General features: G+C 33.7%; 2 protein-coding genes and 6 non-coding genes across 8 annotated transcripts; 5 read left to right on the top strand and 3 right to left on the bottom strand.

Annotated features, from left to right (window-relative positions):
- The first annotated feature begins 1,212 nt into the window (after positions 1–1,212).
- Positions 1,213–1,233, top strand: 21ur-15362. The gene has a single exon (NR_072820.1).
- 21ur-11674 lies at positions 1,216–1,236 on the top strand. The gene has a single exon (NR_072821.1).
- A 2,699-nt stretch (positions 1,237–3,935) lies between these two features.
- On the top strand, positions 3,936–3,992 carry B0395.8. The gene has a single exon (NR_072822.1). It is a non-coding gene; the product is annotated as an Unclassified non-coding RNA B0395.8 (non-coding RNA).
- B0395.9 lies at positions 3,936–3,992 on the bottom strand. The gene has a single exon (NR_072823.1). It is a non-coding gene; the product is annotated as an Unclassified non-coding RNA B0395.9 (non-coding RNA).
- A 1,479-nt stretch (positions 3,993–5,471) lies between these two features.
- Positions 5,472–9,744, top strand: mboa-1 (O-acyltransferase). Its single transcript, NM_078222.8, has 8 exons — positions 5,472–5,630; positions 6,082–6,346; positions 6,822–6,938; positions 6,983–7,060; positions 7,364–7,443; positions 7,656–7,929; positions 8,000–8,315; positions 9,213–9,744. Exons 1-8 carry the CDS (start codon positions 5,488–5,490, stop codon positions 9,341–9,343), a joined length of 1,404 nt encoding a protein of 467 aa, NP_510623.1. The 5' UTR covers positions 5,472–5,487; the 3' UTR covers positions 9,344–9,744.
- Positions 9,702–13,897, bottom strand: B0395.3 (Choline/carnitine acyltransferase domain-containing protein). Its single transcript, NM_078223.8, has 11 exons — positions 13,831–13,897; positions 13,678–13,781; positions 13,550–13,630; positions 12,847–13,019; positions 12,627–12,792; positions 12,152–12,323; positions 11,862–12,043; positions 11,468–11,568; positions 10,546–10,802; positions 10,394–10,494; positions 9,702–10,336 (listed from the first exon to the last, which is right to left on the bottom strand). Exons 1-11 carry the CDS (start codon positions 13,889–13,891, stop codon positions 9,890–9,892), a joined length of 1,845 nt encoding a protein of 614 aa, NP_510624.1. The 5' UTR covers positions 13,892–13,897; the 3' UTR covers positions 9,702–9,889.
- Positions 13,898–17,264: 3,367 nt separating this feature from the next.
- Positions 17,265–17,358, top strand: B0395.10. The gene has a single exon (NR_072824.1). It is a non-coding gene; the product is annotated as an Unclassified non-coding RNA B0395.10 (non-coding RNA).
- On the bottom strand, positions 17,274–17,355 carry B0395.t1. The gene has a single exon. It is a non-coding gene; the product is annotated as a tRNA-Ser (tRNA).
- Positions 17,359–22,991: the final 5,633 nt, after the last annotated feature.

The raw sequence follows: 22,991 nt of genomic DNA on the forward strand, positions 1-22,991 counted from the left end.
TTATTTGTATTAAAACATTGTAGGGGTCGGAACATGCGACATTTCTTTGGATTTCCTCAAAAGCTCTTATTTTTCAAAATTTTGGAAATTTATCAAAACTTTGACCAGAAATTATGAAAAATCTCAAATTTCCTTTAACTACTGAACATTTAAAGAAATATAAAGTAGCGCCAGTGGGGAATTTATTCAAAACCATGTGCTCATATGTATAGTGCCAAGTAAAATTCATAGTAAAACTTTAAAAAACGTTTCAAAAATATTGTTTTTACTGTCAAAAAGTGACAGTTACTAAAAATTTCAGGGGTACATGCGAAATTTTTCTAGATTTCTTTAAAAGCTCTTTTTTTTTAATTTGGCATATGAATCGGAAATTGTATAAATACTATTGAAAAAAAAGTATTTGAGCTTACTTCTAAACGAAACAGATATAATTCAAGCAATTAAAAAACAAAAAAAAATCACAATTAGAACATCATTTTGAATTGAGAAAAAATCCACCTGAAAATTTCCAGACATTTTTTAAAAACAAAAAAAAATAAATGTTTAAACTGTTATTGAGACTTTGTTATCCAAATCTACTGTTTAATATCACTATCACAACTATCACAAAATCGCATACATAGAACATTATAAAATCAGAATCAGACATGTATAAAACTTTAAAACCAAGTTTTCAACAACGTCAGTCATAATTCAACTAGAGAAAACTATGAAAAGCTTTTGCGAAAATGCAGAACAAATGCTAAACTGCAGTATGCTATTGACCACAATTGGAACGGTAGATATTTTCCTTCCACAAATATATGTTGTGTTTTGACAAGAAAATCATCTTGACACAGTCTTCAAGAATAAAGATGCGTGTGATGTGTGAACTTTGAATTTTCTATAGCCGTCTAGAAATTCAAACAGACAGATCAAGAGCACATTATAATGCAGACAGATCACATGAAGGCTTTTTTTCAAAAGATTACCGTATACTCGTACATTTCTTGGTTTGACATTTCTCCTGAATGCACAAAAACATTATTCCGCTACCGGACTTGTGATTTTTTTTTGATAAAGCTTTTGTAGCTTAGATGTGATGTTTTGATATCTGCAACAAAAGTTTAGTGGTAAATTTTCAAATTCAAAAAATTTTGTTCTAAAAATTTTGTTCTATTTTATTTACTGCTTCAAGTTAAACAGAAAATATAAAACATATGAATGGAAAATTACTCAAAAATAGCAGTCACGGAAGATCTTTTTTATTTTGAAAATCTGAAACAAATAAAATAAAAAGATAAAATGCATTCAAAACGTAGGGTTAGATTGTATTTTTAGGCCCACCATTTCTAAGCCTACAATTGTAAGAAACACTTCGTAAATAAAAAAAAATGTTTTAGAAAATTTGAGGTACGGCTATTTGAGGTACGGCTATTAGATATATTACAAAGTGCTCTAATGCAGCTGATTTTTTTTTGTGATAATTTATTAAAATAGATATATCTTTCGTATCCAACTTCCCTGTCTTATCAGAGAATTTTGTTTCACCTCTTCACGTTATAACTTCCAAAGAAAATCAGGACTCAAGGAGCTAATTTCAGCAGTCCCACAAGATCAAACTCCTACCGTTTGCACTTTTTCAAGGATTTAGCAAAACTGAATAAAAACTCGGATTAACTGGATTAGGCACAGACATCACACAAGTCTACATGGACATAACTAGTGCATTTATGCTGAAATCCTCCAATGCGGATTAACGGATGTCTCTAACACCCGTATTTTTTGGCTGATAAAGAGCATTCTTGCATAATGCTAGCAGATCTGATGTATATTTTTTATAATTGAAAAGAGAGGGTAGTGAAAGGAATAAACAAAAAATGCGACTGAAATGGAAAACTCATTAAATGCTTCATTAATGAAAAATAAGAAAGTGCAAATTCGGTGGTGGCATTATGACGTTAAAACTTGCATCAAGTGTAGTCAGCAAAAAGGGATTGACTGAAAAGTGGCTTACTTGAAGTTAAAAATTTGGAGTATTTTTGTGGGAAATCTGGGAAAAATGAAAAATGACGTCACACAAATTCGGAACCTTCATAAGTTTTGTACATTCTTAGTGACCAGTAGTATTTTTTTCTCCGTGCTCAAAAAAAAATTGGTTTCAAAATCTGTGTCTTCTCGTGCTTTTGCAAGCTATTTTTTTCAGTTGTCTTCAGTTATACTATAAACTTCAATGCAGTGAATCATTTCCATTGCGTTGTGTTTTTCAACTTCAAACCGAAAAGTCAATTTGTTTGAGAATTCCAGGCTTTTCAAGTTGGAGCTTATGGTAAACGAGCAGCCGACAATGGTTGGGGTCCGCGGTGGGGGGTTTTTTTTTACTTCACATACAAACTAAATGGTCTAATAAATGAACCGGGTTTCAAATTTTTGAAAGCACTTGCTCGGAGTTCAATAGGGCTCTGAATAATATGTTGGTATCCGATAATTAAATTTGGAAAATTGAAGTTTTTGTCTTTTATCCATTACCAAATATGATTGTATATTCGGTTCAAGTCGGTCCTCGAACTATTCTTTTTTTTTCTAAAAACTTAACAGTTTAAAGGTGGTGTAGTCAATTTTTTTTTGCTTTATTAGACTCAAAATTGTCTGAAAACACCGAACCATTTTTTTGAAATCACCTTCAAATTTTGAGTATACAGTGTAATTATCTTGCGTTTTCAACTATATATAGGTATTTTAAAGTCAATGGACGGCGACATATTTAAATTGTTTAACCTAAAATATATGAAATTCGGTGTTTTCATACAATTTTGAGTCTAATAAAGCAATTAAAAAATTCGACCACACCACCTTTAACAATTTAATATTTAATATTTTTCAGTATTATATGTATTTGAATTACTGTTCAAAAAAATAAACATCATCATAAATAGTGTAAGAAACGTCGTCACACTGTATTTCGAAAACCAGAGGGCTGGATTAGCGTGTTTTGAATACAAGTGAAGGTTATTCGAAATAACTTTCTTTGCGACGTCTTATGATATTGTTTTTCCAACTTTCGCATGACATGATTTAATTTAAAATTAAATTAATTTAAATTAGTCTAGTCATGCTGGCAGAAATTATTTCATTTTGTTACATTGTTTTCTGAAAATTGTGAATGTTTTTGGTTACTCTACCTGTGTTACGGTTCTCGAAAAATATTTGAAAATGCCTAACAACGTTATTAAGAAGTTTAAAATTTATTAAAATTGTGGTAATTATTTGAGCGTTTAACTTTTGATTTGTTTCAAGCTTAATTTAATTTTTTAACCTTAGTTGGACTTTAGAATTAAAGACTTCTGTAATTGGAATATTCTGCTGACAAAGGCGCTGGTTTTCAGTCAGTTACTATTCAATGGAACATGCATATTATAACGTTTCTCAACGTTCATTTTTTTCTTATAGGATTACTTTTATGATACTTGTTTAGTAGCTAGATTGTTGTTTTAGAAATACATTTTGAACTTAAATTCATTAGTTTGAAGAAATTAATAGAAAAAAAAACTTTTTCTAATACGCCGAAACTGTACAGGGTTTCTAACCCGTATTTCTTATTTCTTATCCATCAACCCCGTTTTATGTGTCTAATCTGTAAGTGGTTGTAGCCTAGACGGGTCAAAAGCCTTCAAGCCACTGCAACTTCCTCAACCTGTGTTGTTAAATTAGATCGAAACACACCTTTCACCTCAAGCAGAAGCAGCACCTGCATCAACACTTTAATCTAAATAGTCGATCTTCTTTCGTTCCGGAGAATAGTGAGTGGGGGGAGGCGATTTGGGATGCGCCCTCTTGCCTCCCGGAGAGAGGGAAATGCGAGTGATGGCCTAAATGTAACTGGACGCTTACACTCCTCCTTTCACTTCGGAAAGTTCGTTCCCCCCCCCCCCCCCCCCCCTCCCACCCTCAGTTGAGGATATGCTTGTTTCTGTATGCCCATCTCGCCCATTTCACCTCTATTTTCCCTCATCCAGCAACAGCAGCAGTATGTCTCCGGCTAGTCTTCTCTCAATGACCCATTTTCTTTTCTGGATTTTATAAATTCTACAACATGTTCATTGAATTTCGAGAGTTTATTTAAGAGTTAAATATGTTTTAAATGACGAATTCGGATGGGAAATTTCATCTGGAATCTAGAATTCAAGAATTTTTTTGAAAATAAAAGTTTAATCAAGTTATAAGTTGAAATATCTATTTTTTGATGCAAAATGGTTTCGGTTGCCCAGAAACTCAGAAATAATTTAGTTGAACCGTAAATGTGCTTCAGGATGTAAAAACCTGAAAGCCTTAAAATTGCAATAATAAAAAAACATTGAAAAATGGCATTCTCAAAACACTAGAAGCTTGTGTTCCTAGTGATCACGTGGTGCCAGGCTGTCCCAGTACGGTTTGATCTACAAAAAATGCAGGATTTTTTTTGACCAAAAAATGACGTCAGCACGTTCTCAACCATGAGAAATCAGTTGAGAACTCTGCGTCTCAACTCCCGCATTTTTTGTAGATCTACGTAGATCAAACCGAAATGGGACACTCTGACACCACGTGAGTTATCCTGTAAAAGTTAATGTGAATTGACTTTTTTAAGCCTCGAGCTAGACTTCTAGAAAAAAAATTTAACATTTTGATGCATACTTTTTGAAAACAATGTTGAATATGTCTTTGATACGGCCTATTTTGTGTTTTCAGTTAAGATATGCACATATAATGTTTTTGCACGTTTTTTTTTATTTAAAAAAAGTTTGTAACCAATTTATGACGTTTCGAAAATGCTCAGGATACTGAAAAGTGGATTACTGATACTATTTTAAATACCTATCAAACTTGCTACTTGTGGTAAAATTTTCATATGAACCGAAGTTTTTAGTTTAATGTAGCAAATTTTCAATGTCTAATGTTATTTCCAAAAAGTTTATTTGCTCAGGCAATTGATATAAAATTTCCAAAACCGGGAATTTACATTGAGCAAAAGGTTTTTTGTGAGAAAATTTAAATTTGTTTCTGTGGGAAAAAAAAATTTCATTTGTATGGGGCGGCACACATTATTTTTGAGCTAACCATCTAAATTTTTTAACAGGGGTTTCAGTCATACTCACAAAAAATTGTTTAGTATAATCAGCTTTTAGTTTTTAGTAGTTCCCAAAATTTTTGTATTTACACAGTCATTACAACTCTGCCCTACCACATATCACAACAATGATAAAAAAATACAGTAATTATTTCCAAAACATATGTAAACCCTAATTTGAAAAAAAATCCGAAAAAAAAAATTTAAAGCCAAGAAAATTCACCTATTGGCATGATCCTATCTGCCCATATTCTCCCCCCGGTTGCATAGGAACCTGTTTGATAACGAGAACCGTGTTTTCATTGGCATCGGCATTTCATTTCATTTCGTTCTTTTGTCTATCGTAGACGTTTCCTTTTCCTATACGATATCTAGATAATTTCAGATTAAACATTTCAACAATGGGTTCCATAGACCTTGCAGCAAAAGGAGAGGAAAATAATAATAATGTGATTCTGAAAGAGCACCATGAGCAAGTTTCGGTGAAGCATAAGAAGAGAGAGTTCAAAGAAAAAACTTTTGTGGTTCGAGAGTCACTGCTGACGTAAGTTGTGTTCATGAACTTTAACTATTGGAAAATTGAATTTAATTGAAAATTAAACTATTTTGAAATTCCTCTTATATGCTTCGAAATTTAAATTGTTTGTGTTTTATGCATTGATGTTATTTTGTGTTTATTGTGTTTTAATGTCAGCTTACTAATAAGGATTTAGTAAAAAATGATTGAATTTCACAACTGAATAATCCAAAAAAAGTTTTTTATTAGCGTCAAAGTTCTGGCAAAATGCCAACATTTTGAAAATTCTTTCTGGCTAGGTTACATATGTATATGAAAATATTTAAAACAATATAAAAGTATAAATTTGATAGAAATTAAACTTTTCGATTTCCTTTCACTCAATGAAAACTAGGTTCCTTGCAAAAATTGCAACATTTATTTGAATATAAAATTACGAACAAAAGTTATCGACACTAAACAATGTTTGTATTTTCAGATCTGAATTTCGAAATGGGCACATGAAAATCATCTACAACTGCTTCACCGCAGCATTCCTACTTTTTTTCCTGAGAGCCATGATTGATGACATTCTGGTTCACAAAATGCCTTTCCATCATACATGGCTCATTTGGTGGAATTTTCAAAACTTCATCCCAACAATGGCTGTCTGGACGGGAATGTTTTTGAGCACAATTGGAGTTTACTATGCCTACGAGCACTGGTCAACAATTCCATCGAAGAATACTGATTTGGCGTCAAATGTATGTTTGATTTGTAGTTAATATCTGCCATTTTTTTCTTTTTATGGAAAAAATTTGAAGAAAATATTGCAATTCTTCCGGAATAAAACTTGGCAGAAGTTTAAAGAATATTTTCATTCAAAACCATTTCTGCTAGAGTTCCAGCTGTAAAACTCCAAAAAAAGTCAAATATTTTAGAAACTTTTGGAACATAATTTATTGAATTCATGGAAAATTCAAATGGTTCATAAAACGTCTTGAACGTGTGAGAAAATTTCGATAATTTCGAGAAAAAAATTAAATGTGCTAAATTGAACAATTTTTTTAAAATTTGAACGCTGTCAACACGCAAGCTTGTTTATTGAAAAATTTTTCAAAAAAAATTAAAATTTTTATTTTTATTTAGGCACAGTGCTTAAACAGCATTAATATGCAATTTTCAAACGAAAAAAAAACAAAAAAAGCCCAATGAATGCTTACTCTTCTCTATTTGCAGCTCCCGTTTGTCACCGCATACGTCACATACCTTGCCGCCTTTTTCTACTTTCCTTTGAAGTTTCTTTATGAGTCAGATCTCAAATGTGCCTGCTCTTTTATTATTACATGTGAAACGGTAAGTTTATTACTAATTGCAAGTGTTGAGTTGTTTCATTGCAGACGAGAATCGCTATGAAAGTTCACTCATTCATCAGGGAGAACTGGGACCGAGCAATGAAGAGGAAAATTGGAGGGACGGTAAGAATTCCACTAATTTTTTTTAGTTTGAAAATAGAAACATACTGAAGTCGGTTTCGGAAATTGAACTTGGAAACGTGAAAAATACCTCCAATATACTAAGTTTGGATCTGAACTAGTCATATTCTTGTTATGATTTCTTCCAAATTTATAGTATTCATACCATCCTTAAAAACGATCTACAGTCAAATGTTTGAAAATTTTGAAATATCCTGTAAACAAAAATTTGAATCGAAATTAATCCAACTAAAAATTTGATTTTTCCGTTCAATATTTTCCTAAAATCTTTTTTAATGATTTCAGATCGACGCCTGGCCGACAATGGAGCAATTCCTCTATTATCAATTTTGCCCATCATTCATTTATAGGGACAGCTATCCGAGGTATTCCCCTTAGGACTTTAAAGTTAGACAGGCGTAGGTTCAGGCCCTGATGTCTGCCTGGCACACCCCGACCACCTCCCTTTAATTCAGCATTCTGACGTTCTTTCGAAGCGCCCGACATTTTTTGGGTTTTGCGCAGGCGGGCGTCGCAGGCGTTTCAGCACCCACGTGCCATAGCATTTTGATTCCAAAATTTACAAATTTGTTTCCAGAACTGAAAAACGTGATATGAAAGCCGCCGGGCTTTACTTTTTGGAGTGCCTGGCCGTCATTGAATTTGTGAACCTTACATTCACCCAATGGGTGTTTCCATGGCTTCATGTTCAGGATTACACTAGCCTGAGCTTTTCCACAATTGCTCTTTCTCTGTTCACTGGAATTATCCCTGGGATCATTTGCATGACGTCACTTTTCTATGGACTTTTGCACTGCTGGTTGAATTGTTTCTCTGAAATGATGCAGTTTGCTGATAGGCAATTTTATTTGGTAAGATATTTTTCATTTATTTTTCTGATTTCCAAGTTTGAGCCCAAGTTTGAATTCAAAAAATTTTCAGAACTGGTGGCACTCTTCCAACATGGCAGAATACTATCGAAACTGGAACCTGGTTGTTCACGACTGGCTGTACGCTTACGTCTTCCGGGACCTGGCAGCTTATAATCCAGGACGAAAAGGTCAACGTGCCGCTCAAATGGCAGTGTTTTTCCTTTCGGCCGTATTCCATGAATACTGGTTTGGAGTCGCATTCAGATGTTTCTACCCTGTTATGTTCGTACTGTACTTCATTTTCGGCGGAACCTTCTTTGCAGTTTCCCGTCTTATTACAAACCGTTCCGCGTGGAACACTGCTTTATGGTTTAACTTGTTAATTGGTAAGTGAAAGAACGACGAAATAGTAAGAGAGAGAGAGATTATTTGAAGAAAAGTTAGCATATTGAATATGGAACACTTTTTATAAATGTCTCTGAATTAAATATTTAAAATCAGGCTAAGCTCAGAAAACTTCAGTCTGATTTGTTAAAAATTTTTTTAAAAATTGGTCAGTTTGCATACACGGGAACACTTTTGTTGGATTTTTTTTTCTTTTTAACTATTTTATTAACTTCAACCATTTCAAACTTAAGATTAGAATTAAATACGGTGTAGTAGAAATTGTTATTGCTTTATTACATTTAACATTGTCTGAAAACACTGAATTTCATAATAAAACTTCTCGAAAACTTCTTTTAAAAAAGTTATGACAGCTCAAAAAATTGCCTAAAATTAGTTAAAATTTTAAATTTGGCCGACTTGTCTTGGTTTAAAAAATTAACAATCTCGTCGTCCATCGACTTTAATATATCTTAATCGAGTTGAAAACGTAAGGTAATCAAATTGTATACTCAAAATTTGACGGTGATTTTAAAAAAATTGCTTCCAACGACATTGGCAAGTAGGTCACATTTCAAATTTTAACTAATTTTAGGCAATTTTTTGAGCCGTCATAAGTACTTTTTGAGAAGTTTTCAAGAAGTTTCATTATGAAATTCGGTGTTTTCAAACAATTTTAAGTCTAATAAAGAAATGGAAAAAATTCGACTACACCATCTTTAAGAAAGTAGCTCCCGCAAGAAGTTCCTATGAAAAATGTTATATCTAGTTGTCTGAGTTTTCCAACCATTTACATAATACCACCCACATTTTCGAATTTTCTAAAAAATCAAGTGTTCAATCTAAAAGAACATTGCTTTAGAACATGTTAAAACCACTAAAATACAACCATCTTTCAGGAACCGGAATGTTCATTGCTTTCTACGGCCAAGAATGGTACGCGAGACGTGGACACTGTGCCCCGTACTCCAATGCCGTTGTGGACCTTTTGTTCCCGAGACATTGGAATTGTCACCCACCAACTTCATGAAATCTCTAATTATTTGTCACACGGGGTATTCGTTTTTTTTTTTTGTATTTTGTTGATTTTATTTGAGAATTATTTTTTAAACTGTACAAAAGTTTTGTCACTAGTTTTTACAGAAAAAATAAATATTAGTTACTTGATAGAAGTTGGTTCATTGTAAAATATGCTTATTTGTACCAAAAATCTTTTGATCGGTCTGCTAGATAAATGCACACAATTTTTATGGCAGGAATAGCATATTTTAAACTATCGATTTTAGCAAAACAATTCTGAAATCAATCACATTTTTTCTCTATTTCTTGGCTATCACCCCAATATTAGATGTTTTGTAGATTTATCGTGGATATTTGTGATACACCTCTGACGGAAACGTATTTATTATACAAATTATTTATTCATATAAAATGTTTTCATAAAATATCTACAAGCATTTTCAATCAATTACAATAAAGCAGAAAAAAAAACATTGGGATCTGAACACGTAGGAGCACTAGTTATGGCGTGTGAAATGTTATTCTTTAAAAAAAAGTAGTATCAAAATATGATCTCCTACAACTTGGACATTTCTTTTGTAGCCTTATTAATAACCGATTTCATGTCAATTAGCGCCTTTTGAAGTTCCTTGGCAAACTTCTTGGAACTCGTCGAGCCGTAGCTCTTGAATGTTGAGATCATAAAGTGAAGTTCAGTTTCCTGTGGGTTGTAGCAAATTCCATAGCAATCAAGGGCAGATGGTCCGAAGCACATTTGGATGAAATGCCGTGTGGGAACTTGACTTGTGGAGACTTGGAAATGGTTGAGTTGTTGGTAGATGTTGGAACCGAAGATTTCTGGGGTTGGGAGATTATTTTCAGTAGCGATCAACTTCCATGCCAATAAATGTCTGTCCATTCCAGCTGCATCCATACAATCCATGGTGTACTTTTTATGCGAATTTGTTGCGTGAACAAGTGCATCGTAGATTTCACTAACCGGCGTAGGAGGCTTAGATACCATCTGAAAATTGAGTGAGTTAAATTGGGTGATCGATCTAGGTCACACACAAACACACACCTTCTTGACAAATGATGCTGCAGCTGTATTCGGAGATCGGATGTTCTCGGTTCGACCCTCGGTGAATTTACGCAAAGTGGCCGTCTCGTAGGTTGGTGGAACTGGAAATTTAATTCGTCATCAAATTGTAAGATGGGGGATAATTGACTTACGCGATGAGTGGATCCGGTAGAAAGCTAATTGGTAAGCCATTTGGATGAACGAGTCGGGCGAGATCTTTGAGGATTTCGGGAAATTCTTTCCGTAGGGCTTGAACGTGAACGCGACGATATCAAGGTCCTCGGCGATGCTGTCCATGTTCTTGGAGCTCTTGGCGATTCTTTTGTTGATTTCCTCGTCAGTGGAAATATCGAGACGTTGCACTGGGGAGTTGGAAGGTGTGCCTTCAGTAATGAATGTGTTAGCATCACTGAAAAATTGAAGGAAATATAATAGATATATTATCTTAAATGTTACTAACTGAAGATATCCAAGCTACCAGAATACTTTTTGCAACATTTTAAATAAACTTGTTTGATGAAGCGTAGGATCAGAAATATTTATATTGCTATGGTTAAAGGTGGAGTAGCGCCAGTGGGAATTTGGTCTGAATACACTTATTATGATCCAACACGACAGAATATCATAATAAAACACTCCAAACATTTTTCGATTTTTCATAATTTCCGGCCGAAGTTTTGGCAAACTGCCAATATTTTGAAAAACGACACATGCAATGTTTTAAGACAAATTATTTAAACAGAACTACAGTATAAAAAAATGTAGGAAAAATTTTTTTTTTGGTCGACTTCCAAAATTATATGTGGAAAAACTGAGTAACTGTCACTGTTTGACAGTAAATAAAAAAATTTTAAAAAACTTTTGAAAGGATTTATTATGATATTCGGTCATTTTGGCACCATGTGTAGGAGTAGTTTTTCACAAGTTCCCCACTGGCGCTACTCCACCTAAAGTGCCACAGTTCCGGTTTTTGACCCAACGATAAAACGAAAAAGACAACATTTTAAATTTCTGTTCAAATTCAAGTTTTTCAACAAATTTTTTTGTAATCAGTTATAAATTTCAAAAACTCACAATTGATCACAAATAAAATCCATGAGTGCACCGACTGGTGGTCCTTCGGCTGGAGTGTGCTCATACGTCATTCCGGTGTAGCCATTTGTTCCGATGACAAACTGAAATTTCCAGGTATATTTTTTGCTATTGCAATGCAAATGTGCTCTACTGATCAAATGCAAAAAAATGAGTGCATGAACGATAAACACGTGGTGTAAGAGTGTCTCATGTCGGCTTGATCTACAAAGATCTACAAAAAATGCGGGAGAAGAGACGCAGAGTTCTCAACTGATTTCGTCTGGTTAAGAACGTGTTGACGTATAATTTTTATGGGCAAAAAATTCCCGCATTTTTTGTAGATCAAACCGTAATGGGACAGCCTGACACGCCGTGGATAAACTAAATAACACACCTGAATAGTCTTGTCAAACCATCTGTTGCTCGAGTTCACTTTGGAGCCGCCACCATGCAGTGCCTGCCTACTTTGCTCATCTTTCTCCGTGTAGCCAACTGGTGGTTCACTAGCTTTGTCAAGACAGACTACGAACAACGATTTTTCGACGGCTTCCAGGGATTTCGCGTTGTTGTTATCCTCTGAAAATAGTATTATTATCAGCATAGCTAGCTTCAAAGAAAATCTTCACAATGGAGCTAAGCAAAACTTCTACATTTGGCTTGAAACTTTTTTTCTCGAAAGCTCACTTTTCAGCGATGAGTATACATTTGCCCATTTGTCGCGACTATCGGAGGAGACAATTCCCACTGGATGTGGGTTTGGAGTTTGACTCTCTGAAACGACTTTTGCCAGTTGCTGAGTAATAGCAAAAATTGAGAGTGGCTGCTCGTTGGAGTCTAGGACTTGGACGCGGAAGAGCTGAAAATGTAGGGAGATTTTAACGGTTTTGTTGAAATCTGTTTGCAATATTTTTTTCAACTTCAATTAGATGGAACAACTGAAGTCTTATGGGGTTATTCAAGAAGTGTCGAAAAATTAAAAAGTGTAGAAAAATTAGGTGCAAACTATATTAAAATACATTTTTTGAAAACTTGTATTTTAATACAGTTGTGACGTAATAAATGTATTTAAATACATTTTGCAACATTAATTGAATAACCTCATTAGTCTTTATAAAGAATCAGTGATACAATTTTTAAATAACATTTTTTAAAAACTCACATGTCCATTTCTAATCACTAAAATGTGTTGCAATTTCTCCTTATAGTCACATCCATATCTAATCTCATCTACGCCAACCTTAGGTACCCTAGTTGTTCCAAACAAGAACTGGTACTGGCTCATATCAAGCGGCGACTTTCCTGCCATATCAGGCTTCAACTGATTACTGAAAAAATGTTTTTTGAAAACTAAAAAACATCGAATTGAACCAGAAGCCTACTTTTTTGCTCGAAGGTAAAAGTGGACAGCGGCTTGGCTGATTTTTGCTGCATATTCCAGTTGTCCCTCCTCGGTGTTATAGTCAAATTTAGGGAACATGACTCCTGGAGATGTGACGACTGGAAGTGGGGTACGAGCAGCTAGGTAGGCGATGTTGAGCCACCATGGTGTGAGCTGAAAATCTTTTGTTTGAATCGGTAAAAAAACGCCAACTTGCTCAATTTTAAGATAGTTAGTTTTTAGATATATTATAAAACCATGTGTTAAATTTGGAAATCTATTTTTATGGCGCTGGCCCTGTCACTTTTTCAGCAACATTTTGATTTCATTTTGATGTTTTCAATTTATAGGCTGGCGGATTATTTTGTGGACCAATTTCCAAGAAATTGTTTGTTTTGCAAAGAAAAAATTATTTAATATAAACGCCCAACATTATGCCTAATACCTGATAGGTATTACTTATGCCGTTAAATATTTTCAAAATATTGTAAAGTTTTCTAGTATCAAACTTTTTAAAATTAGGTTTAGGGTACACTTAAAGGTGTCATTGGTTTGCAGTAAAGCTAAACCTATAAAGTTAATTGATACATTTCTATTTTTTTGGTCCAAACTGAAAATTAACTACTCCTAATCATAAATGGGGAAGTTGTTTTGAATTTATTTTTCTAATTATTTTTTTTAGAAAAAAGTGTTAAAAATCTTACCCAATTCGGAAGTGCGTCGGCTCGTTTCTGCAGCAGTTCTTGCAATTTCGGCAAATCCTTAACCACAAAATCATTTACAATCTGAAATTGACATTTGTTTTGCTCCAAATGTTTTTTTTTATTTTTACCTGTTTTGTCTCTTGAAATTCCTTTTTTGACTGCAACGCTTGTGCAAAGTCCAGGAAGTGTTTCAGCGTTTTAATTGGTTGTGGAGCCGGGAGTTTTGGTAGGTCTGAAACGTCATCAATGTATTTACAATCGAAAAAAAGGTTTAGTCTCACCTGTTGAATTATAACGGGCTGCACCGTGACCTCCGGCCATTGCGTTGACACTGTGCTTCATTAGTTGCTGCAAAATGAATTTTGAATGCTCAAAATTTTGAGGGAACAGGTAATCCCTCACAAAACGCTGCGAAAAGTTACTATAGTGATAAGTGAAAGACGTTTTGTGGGGGAAGACCCGGGTGGGGGAATGTTATCAATGATCATTCAGACTACACTACGCCGTAGTCCAAATTTTATATGGTCATTTTGGTCAGCATTTAATATTTTTGGGGAGAAACTCACGGAGATCTGTGGTCGAATCATTGTTTGACATTTCAGCATTTTTTCGACGGGTTTTGTTACTCAAATTGATGAATATAATGTAAGCTTGTATGAAAGAAAGAGAATGTAAAAGGGAATGCACCATGTTGGTTCAATGCAATTTTTTTTTAATTTAGCGTAAATAATAGAAGAGTGATCTGTTAACCAAAAAAATTTGTTGTATGTTAATTGAAAATTGTTTTGAAAAATTTTCAAAAAATAAATGAAGTCTCACAAAAAAATTCGTTTTTTTTTTGGCATCTGGCAATTTTATAACAACTTTTTGCATTTTCTCACATGTTTAAATTTAAATAATTTTTTTTTAATATTTTGGAACTAAATTTTAGTTAAAGAATAGCGCCTGTGGGGATTTGATCTACATACACTTGTCAAAAACAACCGAATATCATAATAGAACACTCAAAAAAATTTAAAAATTTAAAATTTTTCATAATTTCAAATTGCCAAAACTTTAAAAAATATGAGCAATGTCATATGTTCCAACCCTTACAATGTTTTAATACGATCAATTAAAACAAAATTAAAGTAAAAAAAATATAAGAAAACATTTTTTTTGGTCGACTTTTAAAATTATGAGTGGCAAAACTGAGTAATTGTCACTTTTTGACAGTAAATAAAAAAATTTCAAAATTTTTTTTGAAAAGTTTTATTTTTTTTATTCGGTCATTTTTAGCACTATGTGAGTAGTTTTCAAAAATATCTATACTATATCTTTATTTTTCTTTGGAAAATTTAAAACTTAAAAAACATTTTTAAAAAGTAACAAAACAAAAAAAATAATTTGTTGATTTTCAGAGTGTAAAAGTGTTCCAAATGTTTGGGGCGTAAGATCAAAGTGTTTAGAAAACGAGTGACGGCGGGTGAATGGCAGGGGTCATATGGGAAGAGAGGAGTGTGTGTGTGTGTGTGTGTGTGTGGTGATGTAGGGGGCACAAACAGAAAGACCAGGCGGAACGCAGAAAACACAGGCAGCGAAAACAGAAGAAACCGAGTAGTTGTGTTGTGTCCAAAGAGTGGGGGGGGGGGGGGGAGGAAATGGAGGCAAGTTAAGTTCTCTCCTACCACACAAAAACCCCGCGTGGTATCCACAAAGAGGCCGAGAAATGGAGGAAGAAAACAACGATGTGTAGCCAAATGGTGTGAGTTAATGAGAAGAGGTCATTGGATTTGGATGGCAGCCAGTAATTGGATTGTGTAGTGAAAGTGTTAATTTTTCTGTTTGACATTTTTTAAGACACAACTTATGGAAATTACAAGTTGAACCAAACGTTTTAATATTATTTCAGAAAACTAATGGAGTTTCATTATTAAAACTTTTTTTTTCAATTTCTGATGAAACAAATTTTAAAAAAATCGCCTAAGCATAAATATTTGCAATTTGCTTCTCAAATTCATAATTAGCGGAAATATAATGTTATTCGAATGTTTCCCCATCATTGTTTTTATTCCAAATAAAAAATTTTAGCAACATTTTGTCTTTGGAGTATTTTTTTTTTAAATTGAATACTTTTTGAAAGCAACTTGGATCCCCGAAAATTTGGAAATCTATCAATTGCAACTTTTTTTCTTTTTTTAAACACTTTTCTAATAGTTTTTTTTAGGAATTCGGCTATAACTTATATAAAAAACTAAACTTGGGCAAAAGTTGGGCAAGACTTTTTGGCAAAACTTGGATTTAGGTGACATCAAAATTTAACCCAAATTTCACCCAGCTCTTGCCAAACTTCTACAGAAGATTGAAACGAAACACAAAAAGTTTGGGCCAAAGTTTAGCAAGAGTTGGGAGAAACTTGGGTTAAACTTTGATGGCCCGAATCCCAGTATTGCCAAAGTCTTGGTCATCTTTTGCCCAAGTTTATCAAACTTCGGATCAAAGTTAATGTTTTTTGGGCCAAACTTGGACATGAATCTCGAGCCAAATGCCGAGTTTATTGAACAAGGATTAATAATTAATTTAATTTCAAAAGTTTGTCGAAGCTTTCCACTAAGAACAATTAACAATTTTTCTATATTTTTACACCAGAAAAAAATCTACATCTCAACGCAAACCTTTTCATATTTCCCGATTAAAGCATTCACATGGAAATTTATGGAAAAAAACGGAAGCCTGACATACATACATCTTGGAGCACCGAAAAGCCCAAAAATTGGGGGACGCCGGGTTCCATTCGTTTTGTGACGGACAAAAAAAAGAAGAGCGGAGAGACAAAATGAATGCAATTTTTCGCCTTGCAAGGTTTCATTCTAAGAGAACGTTTCATCTTTTCCTTCTATTTGAAGTCGTTTGGAGAAGTAATTAAAAGTGCAACAATTGAAGATATCAGCAAGATAAGATACTGGGCTAAAACAATATGTAAACAACTAGATTCTAAAAACGTGTTGTTTGATTGAAACGAAAAAATAAAGCAGCAGCTAAAAATCCAAAGTGGGCAAGCAAAAAGGGCAAAGTCACATAATATCAACTACTTGATAATAAGTCTACAAAGTAGCCTGCTACAAATGGTCATCAACACTATAGAGATAACAGAGAGGAGAACAACAAACAAAACGTGGGCATAGGAGCAAGTGAGTGTGCATTGATACTTAAAATCGCGGAGAAAAAAGGAAAAAATAGAGCTTTGAAATTTTAATAAATATTAATATATCAAGGGAAAAGTAATGAAGGGGAGAAACCATATTCAGTTTTAAACCTGTGAATTGTCGGTTGCTTTTTTTTTTGTTAATCAATTTGTCTATTTTTTAAACGTCTCATCTCTCATTATTTTCGTACACATATCAATTAAAATGATACCAAAATCAGCATATAAAAAGCGGAGTGAACGCGGAGTACCGTTCAAAATTGGGAAATATTAAGCGTCATTTTCTACCGATCGTTGCTGCTCCGACAACTTGGCAAAAGAAGCTTTTGGTGTTTTTCTCAGAATTGTAATCGACCCTGAAATTTTCTGGAATATTTTTACATTGTGAAATATTCTGACACTTTTCTTTTCGGAGCTGTTTTGAGTATAAAGTTATGGCAAAAATATTACGCTATTTCGATTCGCATAGAGAGGCACAAAAAAGACAAAAATAATTTGAAACTTAAAAAATTAGAAACTAAAAATTAAATGAAAAAAATTCGCTGCGAGCAGGGTTCGAACCTACGCGGGCAATGCCCATTGGATTTCAAGTCCAACTCCTTAACCACTCGGACATCGCAGCACAGGGAGTCGCCTTTCTTAGGAAGTGTTTTGTTGGAGGGCAAATGTATTGATCAGTTTTGATTTAGACTTTTTTGAAAAAATGCCGAATAATATTGTCAACAGTGTCGCATAAATTAACTCTATTTCACAATTCACAATTGGTTGGCCATAAAATGCGTTAGAAAGTAGTATGTGCAATGATAGCAGCTAATTCAAATTTCATGTCCTCGGGGTTCTCAGCAGTGACGGCGGAAACCGGAAAAGGAGTGTTGAAATATGGGGAGATGATATATAAAATGTGCAAAAGATATCATGTGCTTTGACTTTGTGGAAAAGGTGAGTGAAATTCAAATGAAGTCGGATACACGAAGGGAAGAGGGATTTGGAAATCGAAAAGGGGTGTGAAGGAAATTTTGAGAAATAATCTGAAAAAATTTTTATTATTGCGTTTTCTTTAGGATTTTTTATTTTTTAGTCAGTTTATTGTACTAACTCTCCAATTTTTTTTGTTTAAACTCTACAGACCAGACCATGTTTCTTTGAAAATTTTTACTTTAAACAGTGAAAGTTTATTTGAAACTGGAAGACTAATGATAAAAACGATATATCGAACCTTAGAATTCTTCTCCTAAAAACACTATGCAACCCTTTTTGCCCTCCGTACCTTTCCGACCTGGAAATCGGAATGTGCTAAAAATTTGCTTTACTTTTCAAACCAATTGGCTATTCATAGCTTGGAAACTCTACTTCGCAGTAAAGTTTGCCCTATTTTTCGTTGCCCAACTTTTCCACCTATAATGAGAAGTGTAAACATAACTTTTAGTTGATTTTTTAGTTTTTATTTGATTAAAATCACTTATCGATAAATAATTATTTCACAACTTTTTAAGTAAGTAAGTTTGCTAAAGTTAAAAAATCAATTGAATTTCGGCTTCCAGAATGTGCTCATTTTCTGTTTATTAGTTTTTTCATTGTATGTTGTATTCTAATCAGTTGTTTTGTAAAGAAATCAATTTCAATTTCAATTCACTCAATATAAGATTTTGCATTTTTCGAATATTTGAAAAGTGATTAAAACAATTAAAATTGAGCTAATTTATATCATAGAATCCGGGCTTGTAATCACAAGGATTCCAAAATTTGAATTTTGGAATTTTTTTTGGTACTTTTGTAGTGTACAGCAAAATTATGTTCCAATCCGTTTTACATTCATTTCTCTGAAAAATGATAATATAATCAAAACTTGAAAGGCCTTTTTTGGTACTTTAAAGTTGTACCTCTAAAAATTTAGACGTTTCATAAAAATTGGTATTTTACTGTGATTAAAACCGCAAACGGAAAAAATTTGTCTAAAATTTTGTGTTTTGGAAAACTTATAAAATAGAATTTACTAAAACAACTCTTTTTTAGAAACGGGTCACAAAAAAATAGTTCAACTGTCGATTTGGACCTTCCCAACCAATTTCAAAAGTCGTTGAAATCTCTTGAGCTTTGAAATGTTTCAACTGATTGATAGCATTAAACCCGCCTAACCTTTTGATTTTCTCCGCGACAAAAAACAACAAATGTGAAAAAAAAAGACGGAGAAAGTTGGAAAATTGGGAGGGCCAAGAGCATCTGGTTAACCTCTCTATGTGATCTTACACCAACTTGACACATTTCTACCGGTGTCAATATACTGGATGTGAATTGACCTCCCGATTTTCTTCGCGCAACCTCTTCTTCTTATAATTTCTTGTTGTTGTAAAAATGGCTATGTATTGCGTAGGCCAAGTTGATCCACATCTGCCCTCTGCGCAGGCAGGCGCTGAGTCAAATTCCATCAACAGCCGGTGAGCCCACCACTTGCTCAACAGACCCCCCTCCCCCCTCCCGCCACGGCTCACACCAACACCACAACTATCTCCTTCAGTTTCTCCTTTATTACCCTCACTCCAAGAGTCAGTGAGCACCCGGAACCGTCGAGCTGAACAATTAACCAATTTGCAACATTTTGCCTCATCCTCCTTCCAATCTAGATCTCATTCATTTTATTTTACTCTTTTCTTATTCGTTCATCAAGCGGATCGCTTCATTGACTTGGGGAATAAAGTGGAAGAGCTCATAAATTTTCACATTGCCGCTAGAATTTTGTTCAAATGTTAGTTTTTATGGTTGCAAATTTAACTAATATTTGAATTAAAAATTTGTTTTTTTTTCGATACACAGCACAGCTAGGTAGTGGGATAATTGTTTGAAGGTGGAGCAGCGCCAGTGGGGAAAGTGTTAAAAACTGCATTCATTGTGCCAAAATGACCAAATATCATAATAAAACTTTTAAAAAAATTTTTAACGATTTATTTACTGTCAAAAAGTTGTAAGGAGTCGCAACATGTGACATTGCTTTAGATTTCCTCAAAAGCTCATATTGGCGCTACTCCACCTTTAAGGTTTTTGAAAAGAATCTAAAATTACCAAAAATCAGTTAAAAACAATGCAAAAATGTTTGACATTATCCTAATTTTACGGTTAAAAAACAGCAGTACTCAGCTTCTGCAACGTATAATTGGAAACTTTTTCTATGAATTTCATACACTTCAAATAGTTTCATTATTTGAATTCAAACATTGTGGGCTTTCAAACTTTTTTGAAAAGCCGTTTTTGTTTTTAAAAGTCTGGCTATATGATTTAGATTTGTTTTTTTACAAAACAAGGGATGTTTTCTTATGACATATGGTTTTAACTATGTTGCGAAAAAGACTAAATATTAATTTTTTAACTTTTAGATTTTTTTGCAATTTATTATTTACCGTAAAAAACCGAGTTTTTGGGGGGGGGGGGGGCAGATAGCTCAGTCGGTAGTGGTGGCCGCTAGCAGTCTGGAGGTCACGAGTTCAAGTCCGGCCTCACCCCCTAGGTTCACCCAGCCTCTATTAAATTACAGCCCAGAGGGATCACCACCAGGCAGTGTACCTGAATCCCAGATCCGCAGTGCATAGCACTTGAAGAACGGATCGTCCTTTAATCCTTTAATTTTTTTTTAAATCACAAAAAAAATTTTTTTGAAAGGAATTTTGTATTTTCAATAAATACGTATAGATGATTTGTATTTTAATATGTATTGTTGGCAGTAACAGTGCTTTCAAATTTTCTAAAGTCTGTAGAAAAGTACAAATATTTACCTTTAAATACAGATTTGAACTAATAATTACGATTTTTCAATTTTCAATAACTTATTTAAAAAACAGGAAATCTGATCCAGTAGTAATAACAAATTAGTGGACACTTCACTGAACTTTAAATTTTACCTGACCTTGGTTTTTTTACTCCCTTCACATACTCCCTTTACCTAATATTTTAAATATTGTTTTTAAATTTCTTTTTGAATCTTGTTCTAAATTGTGACATCTTAGTTTTTAAAAAAACTTGTGTTTTCCTTTGACCTTCGACCAGAACACACCGTTGACCTTAAATTTTTCAAATCGTTTGCTCAGCTTGCGCCCACTGTGTCTCCGAACAAAGCCTTCTCAATCACCACTTTAACAATGTAGTTTTGGGAAACGTGAACTGTTTTTTATTTGACAACGTTCGAAAAAATTTCAATTGATTGATAAATACTAAAATTGATTTAATAAATAATAAGATTATCATAATTTTTAATTTTCCAAGTAAAAGCCTATTTTTCAGCCGAAAATGACTGAAACAGTTTCACGAATAGAAGCCGGAATATGTCGGGCGCTTAATTGTTCGATCACAAAAATTGTTTTCTTAGTGAAATGTCCTAAATTTCACAGGTAGAGCAATAAATATTCTAGAAATCTGCACGTAACCTTCTCCCTCCTACTCACTTTTCTTGCCACTGTCTCGCTCCCGCCGTCCCAATTTCTAATTTCATTATCCATTTTTGTCGTCTTTTCAGCAGGGTCCCCATGATTTTCCTCTTCATTGAATCTGCGTTTCCTATTTTCTCAAATTTGTGCACGTTTTTTTTTCTTTTTCTAAAAACGAAAAGCAAAAAAAAAGTTGTCGGAAGTTCATTGAGCCGTCTCAAGATTTTTAGTTGGCGAAGATGAATTTTCGACACCAGTCATCCATCATTTTATGGGGGCTCCAAGTATGGAACAGCTAAATTTTTCGCCGATTTGTTCCTCTTCACCCATCATTTTCTTTTTTTTTGTTGGTTTTCTTTTTTGAAATAAATGTAGGACAAAAACTCAAATTTTTTGTTTAAAATTTTAAGAAAAAGTATTCTCCATGTAAAGATGAAATTGTGTTTAAGCACTACGAAAACACAAAAAAAAAAAAGTAATAGTCTCCTTTTCAAGTAGAGAAAAATAATTTTAAATTTGTAAAAGTTCAAAACGAAAGTCCAAAAAAAATCTGGAAAAAGCTCAAAGATACCGTAAATTATAAAAAGTCTAGATAGTGTATGAAGTTTTAAAAAATCGCAAAAAAAAACGACTTAAATTTCTACAGGGTGGTCCAAAATCATGGACCACCCTGTATAGCTCTCTTATGGACCACCTTGAATAGCATAGTATTTCTTGGGTTTTAAAAACGACATAAACTTCTACAGGGTGGTCTAAAATTATGGACCACCCTGTATAGTTCTCTCATGGACCACCTAGTAGAGCATAGTATTTCTTGGGTTTTAAAGTTCAATTTGTTTTCGTTTTTGGAAATATTATTCTCAATTATATTTTACCAAGTTTTTTTTTTGTCTTCTCATCAATTTCATTGCGCTCCCCTCGCACTCCTCTCACCTTTCTCGTGCCCGTAAATTAAAACTAAAACGAAATGTGCAATTGCACACATTTTCTTGCTGCTCATTTTGCGCAGATGTGCAATTTTAAGCGACCTCCGCCCCGTCCCTTTGAACCCATCGTCGGCACGATGAAATGGGGGGGGGGGGGGGTGAAAGAAGGGGTGAAGGTAATGTCACTCAATACGTACTTTTATGATGGCACCATCATCGCTCTGACGACGGGTTCTCATGTTTCAACTCTCCTCATCTCTTTTCAAAATATGTTTGAATTGCATGTCATTGTTTCGAAGGATATGCAAAGCTTATTTCTGGTTTTGTATCCGGAGCTTAGAGCTGATTTTTTGTGAGCATTTGAATTACGGAAAATAAACGTTCATTGCCGATTTTTCAAAAAACAGTTACAGTAACTAATTCCAACATAAGTATTCCAATATTTTTAAAATTACATACCATCTTTGTATTTACATTTTATGCCTTTTTGGTTAGGGACAGCTGAAAAAAACAAAGTTCCAGATATTCAAAAAAACTGGAAATTAATAACCCGTTTTAGAGTAACTTATCTGATGACTTTTTCGGCTTTTTTTGAATTTTGACTAAAACACAAACTTTTTAAAGATCGCAAAGTGGTTTCAAATCCTTAAAGTTGGAGTGGCGCCAGTGTGGAAATTGTTAAAAACCACTCTTTTCGTTCCAAAATGACCAAATATAACAATAAAATGTTTCAAAAAAAATTGAAAATATTTTTATTTATTGCCAAAAAGTGACAATTACTCAGTTTTTGCAACTCATAATTTTGAAAGTCGACCAAAAAAAAAATTTTTTTCCTACATTTTTTATACTGTAATTTTGTTTCAATTATTTGGTTTTGACCATTGTAGGGGTCGGAACATGCGACATTGTTTTGGATTTCC

The sequence above is a fragment of the Caenorhabditis elegans genome, chromosome X, assembly GCF_000002985.6.
Source record: "Caenorhabditis elegans chromosome X".
NCBI lineage: Eukaryota > Metazoa > Nematoda > Chromadorea > Rhabditida > Rhabditidae > Caenorhabditis > Caenorhabditis elegans.

Bases quoted from the DNA above. Each gene is read 5' to 3' on its own strand.
- B0395.3 (NM_078223.8), bottom strand. From the start codon at position 13,891: ATGAAGCACAGTGTCAACGCAATGGCCGGAGGTCACGGTGCAGCCCGT. The intron at 12,793-12,846 runs GTAGGCTTCTGG...ACATTTTTTCAG, and splicing joins TTTTACCTTCGAGCAAAAAA to TAATCAGTTGAAGCCTGATA. The intron at 11,569-11,861 runs GTGTGTTATTTA...TGGAAATTTCAG, and splicing joins GGTTTGACAAGACTATTCAG to TTTGTCATCGGAACAAATGG.
- mboa-1 (NM_078222.8), top strand. From the start codon at position 5,488: ATGGGTTCCATAGACCTTGCAGCAAAAGGAGAGGAAAATAATAATAAT. The intron at 6,939-6,982 runs GTAAGTTTATTA...GTTTCATTGCAG, and splicing joins TTATTATTACATGTGAAACG to ACGAGAATCGCTATGAAAGT. The intron at 7,061-7,363 runs GTAAGAATTCCA...TAATGATTTCAG, and splicing joins AGAGGAAAATTGGAGGGACG to ATCGACGCCTGGCCGACAAT.